Below are 22,174 nucleotides of genomic sequence, written 5' to 3' on the forward strand. Positions count from 1 at the left end.
ACATATTAGTATGGGTGTAGCCGTATATAAAAATTGTCATCTCCGTAGCAAAATTTCTGGTTTTGAAAGTAATTGTTAAAACTGCTGCTTCCTGGCTAATCTTTAAGGGGTCGATATATTTTACAAAACATGTAAAAGCTGTATGCAAACAAAATTCTTAATTCAAACTTGAGACCAAGAGTGTGCCTTAGCTCACCTTTGCAGTACTTAATGGATGTCTGGATCTAAACCACTCCTTTTACTTACAAAGTGCTTAGGGAGCCTGGCCCAAGCGCAGAGTGAGTTAGAAAGGCTTGGGGTAGGAATGCAAGTTTCCCGATTCCTAGTTTAATATTCTAATTCAGAATATTAAAATATGTAAATTAGAATGTTAAAAGAATGGCAAAATATGTTTATGTGCACCCAACCCTGAAGTTCAGACTACGGAAGCCTCACCACTATCTTCCATTTCCTTATACTGCCCATCAGAGCCAGCTATTGTTTTCCCAGTGACCTGGGACAGGCATTTGTGTGGTGTTCCAATCACCAAAAAAGGCTGGTCCAGATTTTAGGATTCCTACCAATCTAAAAACACCCCACTCAAGAATGCTCGATAAACAGTCAGATGATCCCTCAGTGTTTTTTAAAAGCATCATGCAGATGTTTTAGTGTTAAAATGACAATGACCAGCACTGAGGAGAGGGGTTAAAAAGAGCTATGTTACTTAGGCAGTTCATTCTCTCATTTTCTGAGAAGTAAGCAACTTCACATTCTAAACAGAGCTACTGCAAAGGGTTCCTGTTCTAGTGCTTAGATACCAGTTGCATCACTGCTTTAACCATCTTCAGCTGTAAAGTAAACACAGGAAGTAGACAACAGCCCTATCCTTAGTTCAACAGAGTAATTAATACTTTACCAACAAAAATTAGTTACATATAATATTTCTAGCTACCGTATTCCCCTCCCCCCAACTTTAAACAATAGTCAAATCATCTTTAACTAACAAAAGACCAAGCAACCCTGACAGTTCACAGATAGTACAGCATTTTTATTTTTCTCTGGAAGCTACCTATGAAAGGCAAGAGCCATGGCTGGGCTCTCTGGGTCCCATGGGGAAAAAAGACCCTAAGAGAGTAAATTAAGGAATAAGGGAACAAGGATAAATTCCATTACTTAACCTAACAAAGAATTAATAAGAATTCAGTATGGGCAAGAAAGCATTAGTGCTCTGTTGACACAAGGAGACATCAAGATGAATAAAAAACGATCCCTGTCCTTGAGAAGCTTACAATTTAGAAGTACACGGATTATAACAAAAAGCATAACAAGGGAAGTGCCAAGAGGTTCTCGGTTCTCAGGGAGGGAAATGCCAATCACTTCACTTCAATTTCATGCTAACAGATTAAAACATCCAGGTAGGGGACACCTGTTGTACTCATCTGATTGAGAGAAGCTGGAGTGCAATTCCAGCGAGATCTATGGAAATGGACGCTTCAGTGGGACATTACTTGCTTTCTCCACCCCTTGGCTAAGGAAGGCCTATCTACAAGTTGTTCCAAAGAAATATTAACCAAAGAAATATAAGAAACAGAGAGGGTGGGAACTGGGGGCAGAGAAGTCGGCATGGACTGATGCAGCCTTAAGTCTGGGACAGGAAGACTGAGCAAGAACCCAGGCGGCCGGAGCAGATTTTGAGCTTCTAACGTTCCCTCCTGTCCACTCACCTGCACAGGCGGACTCTAGAGAGGGGATCTTTCCCAAGAGGTAAGCACAGCCAGCAATAAGCACTCCGGGAGGGCGCACAGTGCTGAAGGGCTGATAAGGTACTTGCATCAGCTCCTTAGCTCCTGCATCCAGAGGCCAGGGATCCAGCCCCAGCCTGCCCTTTACTCTGGGTGACCTCGGACTAGTCGAGTACTTAGTTCCTTCTTTTCCCTACCTGTACATTCTGGGTTGATGAGAATGGGACGGAATTCGGTGACCTCTGAGGTCTAAAAGCTTCTTGCCAGCCGGCACACAGAAGCACTGGACAAATGGTCCGTCGAATAAATAGCGAGGTCGGCCACGGGGTACAAAAGGTAGGGGCGCCAGGCCCGTTTTGTAGAAGGGGAAACTGAGGCACCGAACATCTTGCCTCAAGGTCACTCCAGCTAAAGTCACTGCTGGTGCCCGGCCGAAAGCGGAGACCTCCAGACTGCCGATCCCGGGCCCTTTTTCTTTCGCCCGAGCAGAGCAAACTGGCGCGGAGAGTCCAGGTCCCCGAGGGGAAAGGGCTGTGCTCGTGCCAAGGCGGAGAGAGGGGCGAAGCAGGCCTTACCTTCCCAGATCGAGTCCCGCCACCGGCGCCTCCCTTTCAGAACCTTAACCAGTCGTCCCCTCACAACTCCTCATCAACCCCCGCCACTAGTGACCGTCTCGACGTGTCCCCGATCGCCACCGAGGCCGCCAATCCCCGCCCCCGCCCCGCCCCCTGCCTCATTGGCCAATCCCTGCGCAGGACGTCGGCACGCGCGCGGATTTCGTAGCCTCCGGAAGATGGAGAAACCTGACGTCACGCAGCGCGCGTGCCTCCCGGGTCCTCCCACGAGTCCTTTGCCCCGCCTCCTCCGTCAGGCCGTAAAGCAGCACGCCTCCGCGGCCTTTCACGACGTCGGCGGCTAAGGGCCTTGGAAACGCTCCGGTTTCCTCCCTGCCGTCGGGCGAAAGCCAGCGCGATGTTCGGTGCGGGCGACGAAGACGACACCGACTTCCTCTCGCCTAGCGGCGGGTGAGTGTGAGTGACTAGTGAAGCGTGGAGCCGAAGGCGTGGCTGAGGAAGCCGGGCCCATGGTTGGAGGGGTCGCTCTCTTTTCAGACCTCTTCCTAACTTCCGGGTCCAGACCGGTGCCCCATGCCGGTGCTCGGCTGACAGGTCTTAGAATTCCGGCAGAGCTCGAAACCGCTGAGTCTGTCCCCCTGCATTCTGGGCCTGCCGTCTCCCCACGACACGCAGTGTGACTCTGGGGTTCGCCTTTTGCTTTCTGGGTCACAGCTTCTCCTGTGAAACGCGGGCGATTGCTGATGAGACTGCCTGCCTCGAGAGTTTTTATAGGAGTCACTTGGGGCCAATATGAGACTTTCTCTTCTGGGGCGGGGAGACAAGGTGGTGATACTTAAGAATTAGCCTTGGTGAGTCAGCTTCAGCATCCTTCAAGGATGTCCCCTTTTTGGGTACTTGCTCTTTTCCTACCACCCCAGTCAGAAAGAAAAAAATTGCTTTCTCTTCCTTATTCCCACAGCTAGGCGTGATTATTATCTCTGTTCTTGCACACCGAACCTACTGGATTATGAGTCCTGACAGGACAGAGATCTGTAGGGAGCCCTGTGCTCAGAACAGGACATAGTGAGTGCTCAGGAAGTGCCTGTTGAATGAATAATAGTTACGAAATTGCACTCTAAAGCTTAAAGCCAACCTGAGCGACTGCTGTCGCTATTCCCTGTCTCCAATTATTTTAAAATATATATATTTTATTGATTTTTCACAGAGAGGAAGAGAGAGGGATGGAGAGTTAGAAACATCGATGAGAGAGAAACATCGACCAGCCGCCTCCTGCACACCCCCCACTGGGGATGTGCCCGCAAACAAGGTACATGCCCTTGACCTGAATCGAACCCGGGACCTTTCAGTCCACAGGCCGACGCTCTATCCATTGAGCCAAACCGGTTTTGGCTCCTGTCTCCAATTATTGTACATACTGGTCTGGGGTACAGTTTTTCAAGCGGCAGCTCTTAATGTCTCCTCCAGTAATCAGTGTAGCCATTTCCCTTGTGTTGTGTCAGTAGACAGCTTGGCTTCCTTTAAAGTTGTGAGCTAACAAGTTCTGATACTTGCAGAACTTTTCTTTGAACATTTGAAGAATGATGAATACAACAACTTATACCCCTTATTCCACTGAATGCTAAGAGGTTGCAAAGATGATCAAGCCTGTCCTCAAGCTGCTTCCACTCTTGGTTGAGACTCAATACACAAAATGACACTGCCTTTCTTTTGACTTACATGATGACTAGCTAGCTATACTACCTATCCTTAGTCCTTTACCCCCATTTTAGGTGGCCTTGGTCCTCTAGTTCCACTTTGGGTTCTTTCATTTCTCAGTTGTTTTAGAGTCAAGCTGTGCTTTGATTCATTCCCCTCCCCCCCCCCTTCCTATTTAACCTGGAGCATTCATGAAAATGTCCACACAATCCAGGGAGCTGCTGTTGACTATGCAGTAAGCCTTTTGAATTAATGTGGTTTTTTTCATACAAACCTGTTTTGTACATGGCTGTGCCATGTGAAAGTTTACAAAATATATTTTAAATTCACATTCTTCTCTAGGCGAAAGTATTTGGGGATGTCTGTAAGTGAGTGTTAGAACTTTTGATTTTCATGCAACAAGCAGTCCACTGCTGTCTGAAAATTGCAGGCTGAAAACGACAGTCATGTGCTCTTTTCCAAATTCCTGCCCTGAGATCAGTTCTCAGTGGCTCAGTGAGGCTGCTTTCCTGAGCAGGCTCATTCGACCTGGAGCGCTTTAGTTCGAGGCATGTGGCTGTGCTCTTAAACATAGACAACGGCTAATTGAATGGTAAAAGGCTTAGTAAACAAAGATATACAGATACATTATTTTTGTTCCCAGTAATAACCAGAAAAACCAAATCAGATTTAAGATTGAGGATATAGGAAGTTTCAACAATATTCTCTGATTCAGCTATTTCCATCTTTGGTTTCTCTAAGGAAGTAGGGCATATGACAGCAGCACTTCCTGTTTTATAACTTGAATATACTTGCTTATTAATTTTTAAGTATCTTGACTTAAGTATATGACTTACTTGATTCCATTGAGAATATGCCTTGAATATACTTGCTTATTAATTTTTAAGTATCTTGACTTAAGTATATGACTTACTTGATTCCATTGAGAATATGCAAGCCTGATAGAAAAGGGAGTATTAGTGTCTAAGATGGCTATCTAGATGATTGATGTGTTCCAAGTTTCCAGGCCTCTTCAAGTCCATGGTTAACTTAGAAGTAGTAATCAGGAAGTTTGTGTTTTTGGAGGGCTTAGCTCTTTCCTCACCATTGTGACTTTGAAATGAAGAAATATGTCAATGCCTGCTAATTATATTGTACTTGGCCTCCACAGCAGATAGGAATAAGGCAAAGTTCTTGCCCTTTAAGAAACTGCTAGTTTAGTAGTAAAATCAATCCAGTAATAGCAATCACAAAGCACTCTAAGGGGCTACTTATGTATATAAATATGTTTTAGATTATATAAAAGACTAGTGGCCCGGTGTATGAAATTCATGCGAGGGGTGATATCCCTTAGCTCGGCCTGCATCCTTTCCAACCTGGGACATCCCTCCTCCAATCTGGAATAGCTGGCTTCTAACCGCTCACCTGCCTGCCTGCCTGATTGCCCCTAATCACTCTGCCTGCCAGCCTAATCAACCCCAACTGACCCCCTTCTGACAAGATCACCTCTAACTGCCCACCCCTGCGAGACTGATCATCCTCAATGGCTCCCACCCCCGAGGGCCTGTTCCTCCCCAGCTGCCCCCCCCCTCGTGGCCCCAGCTGCCCCCCTGCCGGCCTGATCGCTCCTAATTGCCTCTGCCCTGCCACAATGGCTTTTGTCCAGAAGGACATCTGGAAGGTCTCCCCATCTAATTAGCATATTACCCTTTTATTAGTATAGATATGTGAAGGAAATTTGATTATTATAGTAATGATCACCAATATAAAGGTAGAAAAAGGTAAGTTTGGAACTGATCATCAAGAAGTATTTTTAACTTAAAAGACACAGAAAAGCCTAGATTCTAATGCTGATTCTGCCCTAATTAGGAGTGTGACCTTAGGTCGTTTCTCATCCTTGCTCTCCAGACCCTAACCTGTTAAGTAATGGGGTTTTCCCCAGATGATCTTTGAGACCTTTCTCAATTCTAAAGTTTTGTATTCTTATTAATATCAGTTTATAGTTGCAGGCAGTTTATGCATAGATTGAGCATGGTTTCTTCTCTATAGGAGAAGAAACTATAAACTGCCTATTACCTTAAAATGTGGATTCAACTCAGATACTGTAGGAGTATCTGAGTTGAATCCACATTTTAAGGTAATAGGATGTATGCACATGTATATAAAATAACATATGGTGTACTTAATGCCAGACGCTGTACATCCTTCTAAGTAATACATTTATATTATCATATTTACTTCTCTCTACTATTCTATGGGGTAGTTTTTACTATTATAACCATTTTACAAATGGACATATAAGTATCAGAGAGGTAAGTTGCCCAACGCCACACAGCTAAAAAGTAAAAGAGCAAAGAAGTGCTTTAACAACAAAAAGAACCCTATTTATTAAAACGATAGATGTAACATAAATGCCTGTGTTACTTATTTTGATAAGAAAAGAAAAGGAATATAAAACCAAGGTTAGATAAAGACTTTGACAACTAAGTGCACTGGGTAACATTTTTTAAAATGTAATTAATACTGTAATGATTTTTCCCATGAATTGTAAACAAAGAGACTCAAGTCCAAAGTTAGCAAACCCCCTATTGGGGATCGAGTCTGAAACCTGGGCATGTGCCCTGACCAGAAAGCAAACCCCCTACCTCCTGGTTCATGGGTTGACACTCAATCACTGAGCCATACTGGCCAGGGCTCCATTGATTTTTAGAGAGAGTGAGACGGAGGAAGAGAAACATTGATGTAACAAAGACACATCGCCGGGACTGGTTTGGCTTAGTGGATAGAGCGTCGGCCTGAGGACTGAAAGGTCCCGGGTTCTATTCCGGTCAAGGGCATGTACCTGGGTTGTGGGCACATCCCCAGTAGGGGTTGTGCAAGAGGCAGCTGATCGATGATTCTCTCTCATCGATGTTTCTAACTCTCTATCCCTCTCTCTTCCTCTCTGTGAAAAATCAATAAAATATATATTAAAAAAAAGAGAGAGAGAGACACACATCGACTGGTTGCCTCCCAAATACACCTGGACTGTGGCCAGGATTGAACTTGCAACCAAGGCCCATGTCCTTGACCAGGAATTGAACCTGCAACCCTTCAGTCCAGGGCCCAATGCTCTAATCGCTGAGCAAAACTGTCTAGGGCAGCAAGCCCATTCTTGCTAACATAGTTAAATATGTACATGTGAGAATACTTTAGAAGTAGGAAAATGCAATGATTTATAAGACACTTATGTATTATTTATTTTAAAATATTAATAGAAAATGGAATTAACCTGGGAAATAATGGGTTGACCTGGCCCTAGGATTGATTTTGCAATCATTAATTAGCTGGCCTTTAGAACCTCTGTGGAAATATTGTTTGCCTATGACACTTGTTTTTTCTCATGAAAAAAATATTCCTGCAAAATAAAAATAGCAAATCCAATACACAGTTTACTGAAGATAACCAGGGCATTCTTATTAACTAACTACCCATGTATAAGCTATTACATCTTAACTAGGATCTAAACTTTGTAAATTGTTCACTATGTTAAAGGCATTGCCCAGCTCCTTCAGAGCCTTATTCTTTTAGGGAATCTGCCCAGATTGCCCTGGCTAAAAGGAGAAATCTTGGTTTCTTCTAAATTTTATTAGCATTTGTTGTTACTTATTTAGGCTGGCACTGCTCACCACACTTACAATCACATTTAAACCTCAGTCCTTTTAAGTAAGCGTTGTTGGCCCCATTTATAGGAAACTGAAAGGAAGCTAATAGTATACTACCTTGAGAAAACAAGGTAATAGTTTCAAATCATATTACACTTACTTTGCAAATTGCTGGTATATTTTAATATATTAAAATTGTTGGGAAGTTTTAATATTTACTTCACAAGTTTTAATATTTACTTTACCTAAACTAAGGATGATTTTGGAGGAAAGGAGCTCAGAGATAGACTAGACTATGAGTTCATTTATTGAGCCTGTTACATACAAGACGCTAAAGAAAATATACGGTCAAGTAGTGGTTAAAATAAATAATCAGTTATCCTGTTATATGATAAATGATTAAGTAACTTTCATTAATCTCTGTGAAGTATAACTCCATACAATAGCTACCTGTTATATATTTTACTAGAGGCCCAGTGCACGAAATTCGTGCAAGAGTAGGCCTTCCTTCCCTTGGCTGCCCGTACCAGCTTCTCTCTGGCACCCGGGACCCAGGCTTCCCTCACAGCCCCGGGTTCATATGGAAGGTAGTCCAGACTAATTAGCATTTTACACTTTTATTATTATAGGTAGTTTGCAATTATATATTATGTACAATAATTCCCCTATATATATATATATATATATTCCCTGTATAAGAATGTATAAGCTCCTTGAAAACAGAACCCAGTTTTGCTCACCAGTGTATACCCAGCTCTCAGTACAGTGTCTGGCACAGATTTCTTGAATGAATTCTATAGGAGCTCTTAGGAAGACCACCTAACCTAGACTTTGAGATTAGGGCAGCTTCCAGGAGGAAGGGTGTGGTGTTTCTCCTTTTTCCAAAAGGTTCCTGAAGGGAGGAGCTGGGGATTAAGAAATTAGAAAAAGAAAGAGACAAGAGGCAGAAATAGATTCATAAAGCTGGGAGCTAGGTGGGTGCCATCTCTCTGATGGAGAGACAGTCACACTCACCACAGAAAACACAGCATATTTATTGGCTTCCAAAGGGGAGTTTAAGGTCAGAAAGAGTTTCGGGTGTGCCCAGACCCTATTCATCAAAATCTGGGTAAGCTCCTTATTTTTTGGTACAAGATTTAGCATATCAAGACCTGGGTGAGTCAAGGTCCTATTTGTTCCTCATTCCAAGCACGTGGTTTAAGAAATCAGTACTGATAACAGGATTCTGCCAGTGCCCTCGGGCTCAGCTGGTAAGAATTAAAAGAATGCCCATGTTGCCTTCTCAGGCGGCTCTCTACAGAAAGGAGCAATGGGAAGAATGTTTCAGGCCAAAGGAACAACATGTCCAAAGGCTGGACAATAGAAAGATCTTGCCTCACTTAAGAAACTATTGTAAAATGTGGCTGTAGCACACAGTTGGATTGAAGAAATGGCCAGATAGGAAGGTGGGGGAATAAGGAAAGGTAAGGTCTTGAAGTGCCTTGTAAAGTTGCCTGTGGAGTTTGAATTTTTTGTATTAATGAGGTGTCCTTGAGGATTTTAACGAGGAAAGAGAGTCAAATTTGTGTATTTGAAAGATTACTGTGGGTGCACAGGAAAGAATGGATAAGAAGCAGGTAAGCCCTAGGCTGAGAGATAAGTCAGAAAGTTGTAATAATTCTAGCTGGGTAGATGTGATTTATTTCACAACCTGAAATAGGGAAGTGGCGGTGAGGATGGGCAGAAGTGACTGGGTTCAAGAAAGGTTAGCAAGTAAAATTAAATGGACTCTGGAATTGGTTATGAACACCAGGGGGAAAAGAATCAAGGATGATCCCCAGCTTTCAGTTTGGTTGTGGGCGTTTGCAGAAGTAAATAGTAAGTAATGGCGCCCTTTTCTGGAAACTGATGAAGGAAGGTCGCAGGTAAACTTCTGTCCCATGTGGACCCCACTCTAAAACTCTACCCGCACTCTAAGTAGGCACTGCCCAAGTGTCTGGCGAGAAGGAAGAGCTGCTTTGTACTTCTTTCGCCTTGCTGGGTTACATGTATGGAGCCAGTGATTTTTTCCCCAGCCAGACAAAATAGTAGGCGTGAAATTGTTATCCTTAGAAAGTCCTGCTTACAAGGTTGGCACTTGGCTGACTTCTAGGAATTTTATTGGTAAACAGTTCTTCACCCTGATATAAAGTTTCCCATAAATGATAAGCGTGTCTGCTTGCGTAAACTGTTTGCACGAACAGTATGATTCATGAACCTTGTCTTCCTTCTGGGATTCTAGAATTTTGGCACATGCCAGAGGGTTTCCATTTATCAATCCCTAGAGACTCGAAGCCCGGGGAATTAAGCCTCGTAAGTTTCCTGGTAGACCACATTCACACATATTGTTACAACTCATTGCTGGAATAATTCAACGCATCCTGTGTTACTCCATCCGGAGAGGACTCATGGAAGCTTGCTCCTGGTGTCCTCTGAACTTTGCTCCAGTGCTCTTTCTCCTTTTGCTGATGTTGCTGTGTATCCTTTTGTCGTAAAAGATCTTAGCCACGAGTAAAACTATATGCTGGTCTAGAACCTGGTGGTGGTGTTGGGAACCCTGACACAAAATATCATTGACCTAGAGAGGAAGCACAAAAGTAAAAACAGGATTTGCGAGGGCAGTGCGGATTGGAAGATATGACTTCTGGTTTGGACATGTTATGTTGCATTCGTGTTGCCTGTGGGATACCGTGTTGTCTGATACTCAGCAAATTCTGGGCTGAGGACATAGGTTTGAGCATCATCAGCATTTGGATAGCACTTGATACCAAGGTAAATAAATTAGATTGGCAAGGGGAAGAGTATAAAATCTTGGGACATGGTCATTTAAAGGTTGCGCAGAGGAGAAAGAGTCCGAGAAGTTAGGTGAGGATCCAGAGAGAGGGGAAGGTGAGAAAGGGATCCCTTTAGTTTTATTGAGGTCTTATTTGGGCTAATCCCTCTTCCCAACCCACAGGTTTCCCCACAGAAGTGAAGGGAAGATTTTGTTTGAAGAACATAATAGTTGACAGTGTAAAAAGGCGACATGAAGGCCAAATTAGACAAAGACTGGTAAATTATGTTTAATAACAAAGATGTTGGTGACCTTAGCAAGAGTAGTTTTAGTGGAATGGTTAGGGCAGATTAGATTGCAAGGAATAATGAAAAAATAGTTCTGCCTGTTAGATAAAATGGCAGATGGGACCATGTTTGATGGACTAACTTTATAGTACAGTTCAATTTACTTTATTTCAATTTATTTTAAAACTAACAAAAAGTGAGAAACTGTGACTTGCTAAAGGCAAGAATTTACAGTTTGAACAGACCATAGAGAGCATCTAGATGAACCACCTCAATTTACAGAAACAGGTCCAGAAAGAAGAAATGCCTTGATGGGTAGGGTCAGCTGATATTGTTCAGATTAGAAATACAATCTTGCAAATACTCTTCACTCCCACTTCCGTATTGAATGGTGGGATATACAGTTAAAGGAGGTATTTATTCAAGGTTGGAGGTGAGCAGCATTTCTAACGATGCCAGGTTTGAGATGTGCCAGATGAAATGTCATTTTCATTTTCCACAGTGCCAGATTGGCCTCTCTTTTTGGACGGGATCAGGCGGCTGCTGACCATGGGAATGAATTCTTCCAGTACACAGCCCCAAAGCAGCCTAAGAAAGGCCAGGGAGCAGCAGCAGCAGCAGGTAAGTGAAGAGGTTAGGAGTGGCCTCTATAACATTAGTTGAAAGTATAAACAGCCTTCCGAAAGTGATATGCCAGGTTGTTCATCCTTGGTCAGTCTGGCCAACCTCACTACTAGTGGTGCATGCCTCTCCTGCTCTGAGATATGAAGCCTGGCAGGTAGATAGTGTGCCTTTGTTTGAAACCGATGGAGGAAGGTCGCAGGTAAGCTCTTCTGCTCCATGTAGGCATCACTCTCTGAAACCCTGTCCGTACTCCAGGTAGGTATTGTCCAGTGTTTGGATGAGAAGGAAGGGCTTCTTTTTTCCTTGTTGGGTTAGATGTATGGTGACAGTGAATTTTTCCCAACTAAACAGTGATGCTCAGTGCTGAATCCTCTGTACCTTTCATCGTGATGGACACAAAAGAAAATTGAGTGACATTTGTTGAATGAAAGGAAAGAAGGGAGACTAATATTTCTAAAATGCCTGTTATGCCTCAGGTGATTTACGTCGATTTTTTTATCCTCACTCAGTGATAGGTTTTTATTGATTTGAGAGAAAAAAACATTGCTTTCCATATGCACCCGACTGGGCAGTTAACCTGCAACTTGGGTATGTGCCCTGACCTGGAATCGAACCTTTGACCTTTCAGTGTACTCCACTTTGGGTAGATTTTCTTATTTAATTCTCATAATTCTGTGAAATAGATGAGACTACCACCATTTTAGATTCTCAAAGAGGTTTAGGGATTTGGTCTCAGTTATACAGCAATAAATGACAGAGTTGAAATTTGAACCTTGATCTGATTTCACTCCAAAGGTTTTCTTCCCTCCTACACTTTGCTGTCTTTGTGTAAGAACCTGAAGAGGAAGGAGGGACTGATAGAAACAGCCCTGAGCTACCAGCACTGGGCTGGTGAGAGATATTAAATATTTGTTGAGTGAAGATGAAAGTATTGTATTCCTTTTAATGCTAGGCACAATGCTGGCACTGAGGTTGTGAGGATATTTAGAATTGAATAGTTGTAGTAGTTGCCATGTGGCCCCAAAGGTCTAAGATGTTTACCTGTGTGTCCCTTTACAGAAAATGCTTGCTGACCCCTGCTCTAAATCTTACCTGTCACTTTTGGCAGCTGTGCTGTGGATTTCTGGTCCTGTTCTCTAAGCCCTAACCTGGCCAGATTTCTAGTAGGCTGTGCCTATACATTTCATCAGCTGTGTGCTTCTGACTCAATTTAAAGTGGTGGAGCTAATGGGTGTAGATAAAAAGAAACAACCTAAGGCCCCACCCAGTGAAGTAACTTGATTTTAGAAATCAGGCAACAACTATAAGGTAATTATACTTCCAAAGAAGAATTATAGAGGCACTTGAACTTAAACATTACTTATAGAATCTTATGTAGGCATTTACAAATAAAAAGCAAAGTAGCAATATAGGGGATCCTTCTGTTCAAGGGATATTTATATGTAAGAAGTCTTTGTGGGGAAGATGGCTGAAGCATAGCTCTTGACTCTCTTCAGATTTCAATATAAAAGCATAGCAACTAGATATAAATACAAATCTGTGGATAATATTTACAACAAAACCAATTGAAGTGGTATCCTCATGAACCCCCCAAATATGGACAAACCACTGCCAGCCACAAGGCTTTCATGGTATCAACATTTGTGGGAGCAAACGGATGCAGTGGGAGAATATCCGAGTCTGAGAATGGAGAACCCCAAAATAGCCAGTAGGTGTTCATGGAAAATATGGTAGGTCAAGCTGAAACTGGGAAGTGTTTTACCCACTCTTCTTGTTTTGCCCACAAGGGGTTGTTGATTGGGACTAAAGAATGGGAGTACTTTTGCTCCTATGAGCTTGTGAAACTCACCCACTGACCTTCCAGGACAGGTCTCCACACTGAGAAGAATCTGCTGGGAGTGGAATTCAGATTGAGGAGGATAGAGATATTAGAGTGAAGGAGAGAAGATTCAGGTAAGCGTAAAGATAGAAGTAGAATACTAAAGTCTCAGGAACAAGCCACCCTATTTTTTAACTTTATACAAAAAGAACAGAAGAGGGAGCTCTACTCCCAAGAGTTCAGAAAAATGAGCAATAGAAAAGTCTCCAACTCAAACTCCATACAAAGTTATTATAAGAACAAACAGAGCAAGGAACAGAGTAATATCCCTGCAGGCAGTGAGATCTCCTCTGTGAGAATGTTTCTCCCTGAACAGATCAAAATTACGACCACTTATTGACATTAATAATGTAAGACATGAGATGAGAACATAAATGCGAATTAACAGATTATGCCTTAAGAGAAATAGAAGGTTAACAGGAGGAAATTTAATTTAAAAAAATTGAGATTTCAAAAGAAAGTGACAAATATTAACGATAGCAAAGATCTACCAAATGGGGAGGGAGAGGAAGAAAAACAAGAAAACTTTGTTCAAGAAAAAAAAAAAAAGTGATTTGAAACCACCTACTATTAAAAAAAAGTCCTCGTGAGTTGGCAGTTCAAAAATCTGTGCAATGCTGATTTCAGAGAGGAAAATATGCAAAGCCAGTGAGAAGATCATATGATTCTGAGAATCTGACTCATTCCTCCAGCAATCCACAAACAACCTTCCATTTCCAGGACATGAGATAGGGGGATCAGAGTGTACTGGGACAAGTTACACCATCCTGGAGGGCGATGCTAGGATGACCTTAGAGAGACAGTAATTTTTCTCAGTGTTTCCAACTTATCCTCATAACCTAACTCTGGCCTTAGTCTGTCATACACTGCTTATCAGGAGAAAGATTATAGTATTACATATAGCTGGAAAGTGCTGATTGAATTAAAAACTAGGTATAGGTTTTTACTAAATAATAAGGAAAACATGAACATCAGACTTGGAAAATAACCAACCAGGATAAATAGACAATTCATCAAAACAAAGCAAATGGTCAGTATACATCTATAGAAAATGTTAAATTTTGGCCTCCCTGTAATCAATAAATGCAAATGAAAGCAACACTGAGAACACATTTTCCTTACCCTCCCATTGGTAAAGATTATTAAAAATATATATTTTATTGATTTTTTAAAGAGGAAGAGAGAGAGATAGTAAGAAACATCGGTGAGAGAGAGGTACATCGATCAGCCGCCTCCTGCACATCCCCTCTGGGGATGTGCCCGCCACCAAGGCACATGCCCCTAACCGGAATCAAACCGGAATCAAACCCGGGACCTTTCACTCCGGAGGCCGTCGCTCTTTCCACTGAGCCAAACCGGTTTCGGCCCATTGGTTAAGATTTTAAAAGATAATTTCTTCTTATTGGCAGGCCGAAAAGCTGGTGGGCTCAAACTGCTAGTGGGAGTGTAAGCTGATAGGGCATTTCTCAAGGGCATTTGGGCAGGATGTAACAAAATCTTAAAATTGTTTACACACTTTCACTCCACATTTTCATTTTTAGAAATTTCTCCTAAGAAAGTAATTAGAGATACACACAAACATGTGCATTTTAAGGATGTTCACCATAGCATTATTTATAATAGAGAAAAATTGTAGGCAGCCCAAAGAAATATCAAACTATAGGAAATTGGATACATTTTGATTATTTTATGTAGCCATGAAAAAACATTTTTAGGGTTATTTTGTCTTTGTTTTGGACACTATTTTGAAGAATAAAAGGAAATGCCTATATTAAGTGAGAAAAGGAGGTTGTCAAATGACACTATTAATTTTGTTTGGAAAAGGTAAAACTGCGAGTTTGTGTACCAAAAGGACTAGGAATAAATACATCAAATTATTAACGCTTACTTTTGAGTGGTGAGATTACAGGTTCGTTTTTCTTTGTATATTTCTATATTTACTAAGTTTTCTGCAGTATACATGTACTCTACAGACAAAAAAATTGTGTCAATATGAAATTAAAGAGCAAAATTTGACCATAAATCTCAAAAGATCTTACTGGTTTTATTCAGTAGTTCCTGAATCAGGCAATATCCAATCTAGCAGATTGAAAAGAGCTCCAAGGAGCTGTATAGAATGATAGAATTTTATAAGCAGAAAAGAACAGGAACACAGAAGTTATAATAGACAAAATGCAGATTGATGTCTCGAGATTACTTTCCTTTTAGGGAATGACAGTGGGTCTTTCAGGCAGATTACCTAACTAGTGCAGATCAGGCCGTTCCTGATTGTCTGGTTAAAGCTTCCATTTCAGGGACATCCAAAACTGTAATTAAGACTCAGTTTGTTGACATGGAGCTTAGCAGTGACTTTATTTTGGACCTGTGGCCTTGTTTTTATCAATACAGAATAAAAATAAATCAAACAAGGATGTTTTTGAAAATAAGTCCTTAATTGTTATGTCCACTCTGATGTTCTCACTACTCCTCCACCAGCACATTCATGTTGTGAGTGTAAATATGTGACTTACTCTAAATATACTGTTTTAAAACACTAGAGTTACTTTCTTTCACTGTGCAAGATAAGTAATGGCTGTAATTTGAGTATCGTAAATTTTCTGCTTTTAAACTAAGGGAAGGGGAAATAACTTTATTTGTATTTATTATAGCTCTCAAAATATTGGAAGGGGAAAAGAAAGTAGATGGAATATGACCTTGTTTTCTTGTCCAGCCCAAAGACTTGTTTAAAATGGAAATGAAGCCGTGGGCCTGGGCTTGCTGCTGTCATTGTGTAAGGCCCTCAGGTGCTTAAAGCCTCTATTTCCTCATCCCCAGATGAGGTCATGTTTTATGGATCAAATGAGGATAATGGTCATAAAAGCATTTTAACATTAACCATAAGGCTTAAAGAAGAATTTTAAGCAGTTTTAATGGTTAAAAAAATCAGTTTCAAGTAAGAAATGAATGACAGCTTTGTTTTCTTCCTCATCTTTAGGAAATCAGGCGGCACCAAAAGCAGCACCCACCTCAACGGGCACTTCCACAGTATTGGTTGCAACAGCAGTCCATGCGTACAGATAGTAAGTAGCTGAGAAGGAATGCTTTCTGAAGTTGGGGGTGGGCTAGCCTCCTCTCTCTTCTCAATAAGCCTCTGTTCATTCCATAGGAAAAGTATCAATAATGCTTTTTAACTTTTCAGTTTTCCAACATCTCATAAAACTTTGAGGAGCCATTATCTTCTCTCTCTTTCTCTCTTCCCACTCCTTTTCCCTCTCTCAACTACATATACCTCAACAACTGCCTTTCCAAGTGCTCAAAGAAAGATACTTTATTGAGATATAAATAGTAGATATTTAAAGAATAAAGAAATTGGATAAGAGCTTTTAATTATAAACTGCTCACCTCTATTCCTTTCTAGAGATTCAATGACTAGATTTCCCACTTTTACATAGCAGAAAAGAAAGCTGGTTCTGCTTAGTTTAAGGAAGTATTAATACCTATTGTTTTTGTTTTGCTTCTGTAGCACAAACGGTCAATATGTAAAGCAGGGCAAATTTGGTGCTGCAGTCCTGGGAAATCACACAGCCAGAGAGGTGAGATTGCCCCACATCTCATGTATATTTAAGTGTTCCAAATCCTACTCATGAGCTGGTTTCCCTCTGGGCTTGCTTGCCCAGGGTCTCATGTGTTAGAGGATTAAAATGATTGTTTGTGTTGAATGTACATTTTTAACATTAGGTATATAGTAACATTTATAGTCACATTTTGCTTAAACAAATCCAGCCACTCACTATTTTCAAGTTTAATTTTTATGATATAGACCTGGCTTAAGAATTCGGAGTTTTAGAGAAAACATTTACCAAGGACATCCCTTTGTTAGACAATGAGCAACACTTAGGGTACAGTATGTCCTTGTACCTGCATTAATGACTAGTATTTATCCTTTCAAAATTTAATGAGATGGACCATCAGTCACAGAGTAAAATATTGGTTTGGGTCAAAAGATGTGGCCCAGTCGGTGTGCCTCAGTGATTGAGCATTGACCTATGAACCAGGAAGTTACATTTCAACTCCCAGTAAAATGGCACATGCCCAGGTTGTGGGCTTGATTTCCAGTAGGGGGCGAGCAGAAGGCAGCTGATCGATGATTCTTTCTCATTATTGATGTTTCTTCCTCTCTTTCCCTTTCCTTTCCTCTTTCTGAAATTAATTTTAAAAAAGAAGAAGAGGAGGATGTGGCTAGAAGCCCTTACACTGTTTTACTTTTGTGGGTTATGTCTAGCTTCAAATTCTGCTCCAGAAGGTTTTGAATATTGTTGAAATAAGCATAAGAAATTACAGAATTTCAGAGGTCCAGAGAATGTGGATTCCATACTCCTCAGAGACTCTGAGACACAGAGAGATAAGATGATCTGTCCAGGGTAACTTATATAATAGACAACACTTGTTTCTGTTAAAAACAGACAAACAAAAAATTTATGGATATTTGGAAACATAATAGTGGAACTAGAATAATGAACCCCGAGATAACTCATTATTAGGCCCTAACTGTTATTAATCTTATTTTACTTTAAACCCAGCCAGTCTTCCTTCTTCCCCCCTCATATTATTTTGAGTAAATTTCCAGCATACAATTTTAGCTGTAAATTTTTTTAGTATGTATCTCTGAAAGAAAGGGATTTTGAAAAATGTAACTATTATGCTACTGTCACACCTAATAAAAAAACCCACAGTAATTTTTTGATGTTCATTCACTAGAAACTAGTATTCAGGTTTCCCTGATTGTCTCTTTTCTTTTTCTTTTTATAGTTTGTTTTAATTAGGATCTAATGAGGTTCATATATTGCATTTGGTTACTGTATCCCTTAAATCTGTTTCATTTTCCCAGCTGGAGATAAATAAATTCTGGTTGTTCCTTATTTTGTTATGTTAGAGCCACAATGGTTATTATTTATACCTATTAATTTGTTAGTGGTTGTCATTTGGATCATGAAAATCTGGTATTGGGGTTTTATCACCCTTCATTACTAGATAGGATACAGTACTGTGGCAGATAACAGTCCTACTGTAACAATTATAAAAAAGGAGATAAGTTGCAAAAACTACACTTAAAATTCATTAGAGAGCGGTGGAAATGGTGAGGACTAGATGAACTAAAATTTCAGAGGGAAGAGCCAATTGTTTCCTTCTCTTGAAATTTTGGCTGATGCCTCAGAGTAGAATGAACATTAGGTATGGCTCAAGCACTGAGATTGCTGGGGGCAAAAGACGTTGGAATAAATAAACACAAGATTTGTTTTTCCCCTTAGGACATATATGAGTTCTGGGATGGTGTGGAAGTCCAGGGGCTGTGCCAGAAAGGCTGCGGGAAACTTCTGCAATCTTATGGTGCATAGGAGATAAAGTCTTATTACAAGATGGGAACCTGTAACAAGCATCTGACAACCTTCCTGACAATACATTTGCTAGATTTTTAATTTTGTGGGGAGGAGGCTAAAGAACTCAGCTCAGAATTGCTGATGGGCAGAATGTCCAGGACTGAGAGGTCAGAGACCTTTTAAACTTTCAGTTAAAAGCCTAGGAAGATAGTGCTGGAGAATAGGTGCATCCCCATGGAATGACTAACTGATCTATGATCCTTCCCTGACCAGCTTAATCTGTCATTGGTTTGCACTGAGGTGATCAGCTCTTCCCTATCTGCCTAACATAGGAAAAGGAAAGACCTTTCTCATGCACTGTATATGAACCTTCAGAGTCTCATCCTCCCCTCTGGGGTTGAATTTTATCATTTGTTTAACTGTGGTTTTGTGTGTGTGTGTGTGTGTGTGTGTGTGTGTGTGTGTGTGTGTGTTTTATAGCAAAGGTGGAAATGTATTGAGAAACAAGCAGACTCCCACATGGAGAGGGGGAAAGAGTCTCTATGTGATTTATATGTGTATGAATAGTAAATATATATAAAATTGGCCATTTTACCATTTAAGTGTATAATTCAGTGGCATTAATTACATTCAAATATTGAGCAGCTATCACCACTATCCATTTCTACTTTTTCATCACCCCAAACAGAAAATCTGTAATCATTAAGCAATAACTCTCCATTCCTCCTTCCCTTATTCCCTGGTGACCTTCATCTGTGTTTATGAATTTGCCTCTTCTAGACATTTCACATAAATGGAATCATACAATATCTGTCCTTTGTGTCTGGCTTATTTCACTTAGCATAATGTTTTCAAGCTTCTTCCATGTTGTAGCATGTACCAGAACTTCATTCTTTTTTTGTGGCTGAATAATATTCCATTATCTGTATATAACATATTTTGTTTATCCATTCATCAGTTGATGGACAATCGGTTGTTCCACCTTTTGGCTATTATAAATAATGGTGCAGTGAACATTGGTGTACAAGTATATGTTTAAGTCTGTTTTCAGTTTTTTTATATATATAATAGGAATGAAATTACTGTGTCATAAGGTAATTCTGTATTTAGCTTTTTGAGGAACTGCCCCACTGTTTCCACAGCAACTGTACCATTTTATATTCCTACTAGAGGCCCAGTGCATGAAATTTGTGCAAGAATAGGCCTTCCTTCCCCCAGATGCCAGCACTGGCTTCCCTCAGGCCCCTCTTCCCTCCGGCTGCCAGCAGGTACCTGAGACCAGGGCTTCCCTCGCAGTCCTGGCTTCATCTAGAAAGTCGTCTGGAAGGATGTCTGGTCTAATTAGCACTTTTATTATTGTATTATAGCTAAGCAATATATGGGTTCCAATTTCTTCATTACCTTACCAACGCCTCATTATGTTTCCTTTTTTTTATGTATACCTTAGTAGGTGTGAAGTGGTTTAATTTGCATTTCCCTAATGACTATTAATTATCCTTTCATGAACTGGTTGGCCATTTGTTTATCTCTTAGTCACCCATCTAGAAATGAAAACATCAACAAAATAAAGACATTGCAATTATAGTTAAATAGTAAGGCCAAATAAAAAGAGATTAAAATGGGTAGTGAGAAGATACAATTTAAAATCCAAGCATTAAGGGATTAACTGAGTTTTGTACCCATGAAACACAACCCCTGACATCTTACTGCTAATTTTTATGTTGTCTTTTAACTTCTATTTTCTGTCTTTTTTTCTGCTCATCTTTGCTTGAATACAGTATAGGATTCTTCTTTATATCAGTCAACAACAGCCAGTTACTGTTGCCAAGATTCATCTGAGCTTTGAACTAATGGTAAGACTTCCCATATTAGAATCATTAACTCCCTTGGGATCCTATATAATAAAAACCTAATATGCAAATTGACCAAGTGGCAGAACAACTGGTCCTTAGATGCACACTGACTACCAGGGGGCAGGCGATCAAGGTAGTTGCTTCCCCCTGGTGGTCAATGTGCTCCCACATGGGGAGCATCGCTCAGGCAGAAGCTGGGCTCATAGCTGGCAGCTGGCGAGTGCAGTGGCAGTGGCAGGAGCCTCTCCCGCCTCCATGGCAGTGCTAAGGACCCCTTGGGGGATGTCCGACTGCCGGGTTAGGCTCACTCCCCACAGAGTGAGCCTAAGCTGGCAATTGGACATCCCCAGGGGTCCTGGATTGCAAGAGGGCACAGGCCAGGCTGAGGAATCTCCCTCCCCCAGTGCACGAATGTTGTGCACTGTGCCTCTAGTAGGTTTATAAGAGAAATTGGTCTGTGCACACCTGGTAGAAATTAGATCTGCTCCTTTAGCCCAGAGTATAAGACTGGATATCTTACCAGAGCATCTTGGGAAGGACTCCTGGCTTCCTTCTGGGAATGTGGACTGGGGGATGATATATGGAAGGTGGGAGGGAGAAGAGTTCCCTGTATCTCTCTTTGGGTCCACTTTAGTCACAGCCGTTCTGTCTGAGTTTAGGCAATCAGATTTATCTTCTGTGCTGTCTGGTTGAATTATGCCAACATTTCTCCTTTCCCCAGGTTCGGCCCAATAACTATAGCACCTTTTATGATGACCAGAGACAAAACTGGTCCATCATGTTTGAGTCGGAAAAGGCTGCTGTAGAGTTTAATAAACAGGTAATACCATCTTATTTTTTCTGTGAAAAGCCAAACACTAAATATGAATTTGATTTGATTTAAGGATAATAACCTGCTAATACGCTGTTAGTGGACAAGCATTAAAAAAAACCACTGAATTTGTCACATGAGCTTATTGTATTTCAGGAAAATAATAGGAATTTTCAAATTGCTTAAAAATGAGACTTTAAGAGGAAAAAGATTAAATGTTGTAATCTTAGTTCTTTAAAAACAGTTCTGTACCCTAGCCAGTTTGGCTCAGTGGATAGGGCATTGGCCTGTGGACTAAAAGGTCTCAGATTTGGTTCTGATTGAGGGTATGTACCTCCGTTATATAGGGGACTAAAGGAGTTAAGATCCTGGTCAGGGTTATGGTCTCTACTGATTGGTGTTAGGGTAGTTGTTGATCATTGTATCTGGTCCTGGTGTCAGACAAGGCATTGCTTCATTTTGCTTTGCTGCTTTTCTGGAGCTGAAACACTACTGTGCCTAGATGTTATCTTTAGTTTCATTAAAACTCTATGGTCAATAGACCCGAGGCTTTGTTCCTAAGATTGTTTGCTGCTGACCAGAGCCTCATTGTCTTGAGGGCTTAATGATTAAGGAAGTGGATGTGTAAGGGAGAAAGAGGTGATTTAAGGTGCTGGATGAGGCCAATGTGAATTGAAAGGAAAGAAAGGAAATAGGCCATATTAAAGAAATGGCATTTCTGCATGGTTACTTTGTCTTTAAAAATGCTTTCAGTGTATTTTTTTAGAAGGTCCCTTTCTTGCCTACATTCCCAAACATTGAAGCTGAAAATCAGTATGATAACGATAGCTAACATTTATGTGTATTCACTGTTACTTTCCAGGCTCTGTGCCTAGTACTGGTGTTAGTTCAATCTTCTTAACTACCCTAGGAGATATACAAAATTTTTGTCTCCATTTTACAAAATCCCTATGAA

The 22,174-nt window shown here is 41.0% G+C and overlaps 2 protein-coding genes across 8 annotated transcripts in view; one reads left to right on the plus strand and one right to left on the minus strand.

Moving 5' to 3' along the window:
- The window catches only part of SLC31A1 (solute carrier family 31 member 1), a 35,441-nt gene extending 32,993 nt beyond the window's left edge, over nucleotides 1–2,448 (minus strand). Inside the window, exon 1 of one of the 2 annotated variants that reach the window (XM_036432970.2) lies at nucleotides 2,297–2,448. The gene's annotated coding sequence lies outside the window, so the exon portion shown is untranslated. Of the gene's footprint in view, nucleotides 1–2,113; nucleotides 2,273–2,296 lie in introns of those variants that run through there. The other variant, XM_036432967.2, reaches the window with a different exon arrangement.
- A 142-nt stretch (nucleotides 2,449–2,590) lies between these two features.
- The window catches only part of FKBP15 (FKBP prolyl isomerase family member 15), a 47,942-nt gene continuing 28,358 nt past the window's right edge, over nucleotides 2,591–22,174 (plus strand). For 4 of the 6 annotated variants that reach the window (XM_036432931.2, XM_036432933.2, XM_036432932.2 and 1 more), the window contains exons 1-6: nucleotides 2,591–2,746; nucleotides 11,198–11,316; nucleotides 16,173–16,257; nucleotides 16,701–16,770; nucleotides 20,334–20,408; nucleotides 21,130–21,228. In XM_036432931.2, coding sequence (XP_036288824.1) covers nucleotides 2,694–2,746; nucleotides 11,198–11,316; nucleotides 16,173–16,257; nucleotides 16,701–16,770; nucleotides 20,334–20,408; nucleotides 21,130–21,228 — 501 coding nt within the window. In that variant the 5' untranslated portion in view covers nucleotides 2,591–2,693. Of the gene's footprint in view, nucleotides 2,747–11,197; nucleotides 11,317–13,202; nucleotides 13,273–16,172; nucleotides 16,258–16,700; nucleotides 16,771–20,333; nucleotides 20,409–21,129; nucleotides 21,229–22,174 lie in introns of those variants that run through there. The other 2 variants (XM_036432938.2, XM_036432936.2) reach the window with 2 other exon arrangements.

Source organism: Pipistrellus kuhlii, unplaced genomic scaffold (genome assembly GCF_014108245.1).
Source record: "Pipistrellus kuhlii isolate mPipKuh1 unplaced genomic scaffold, mPipKuh1.p scaffold_m20_p_12, whole genome shotgun sequence".
Taxonomy (NCBI): Eukaryota; Metazoa; Chordata; class Mammalia; order Chiroptera; family Vespertilionidae; genus Pipistrellus; species Pipistrellus kuhlii.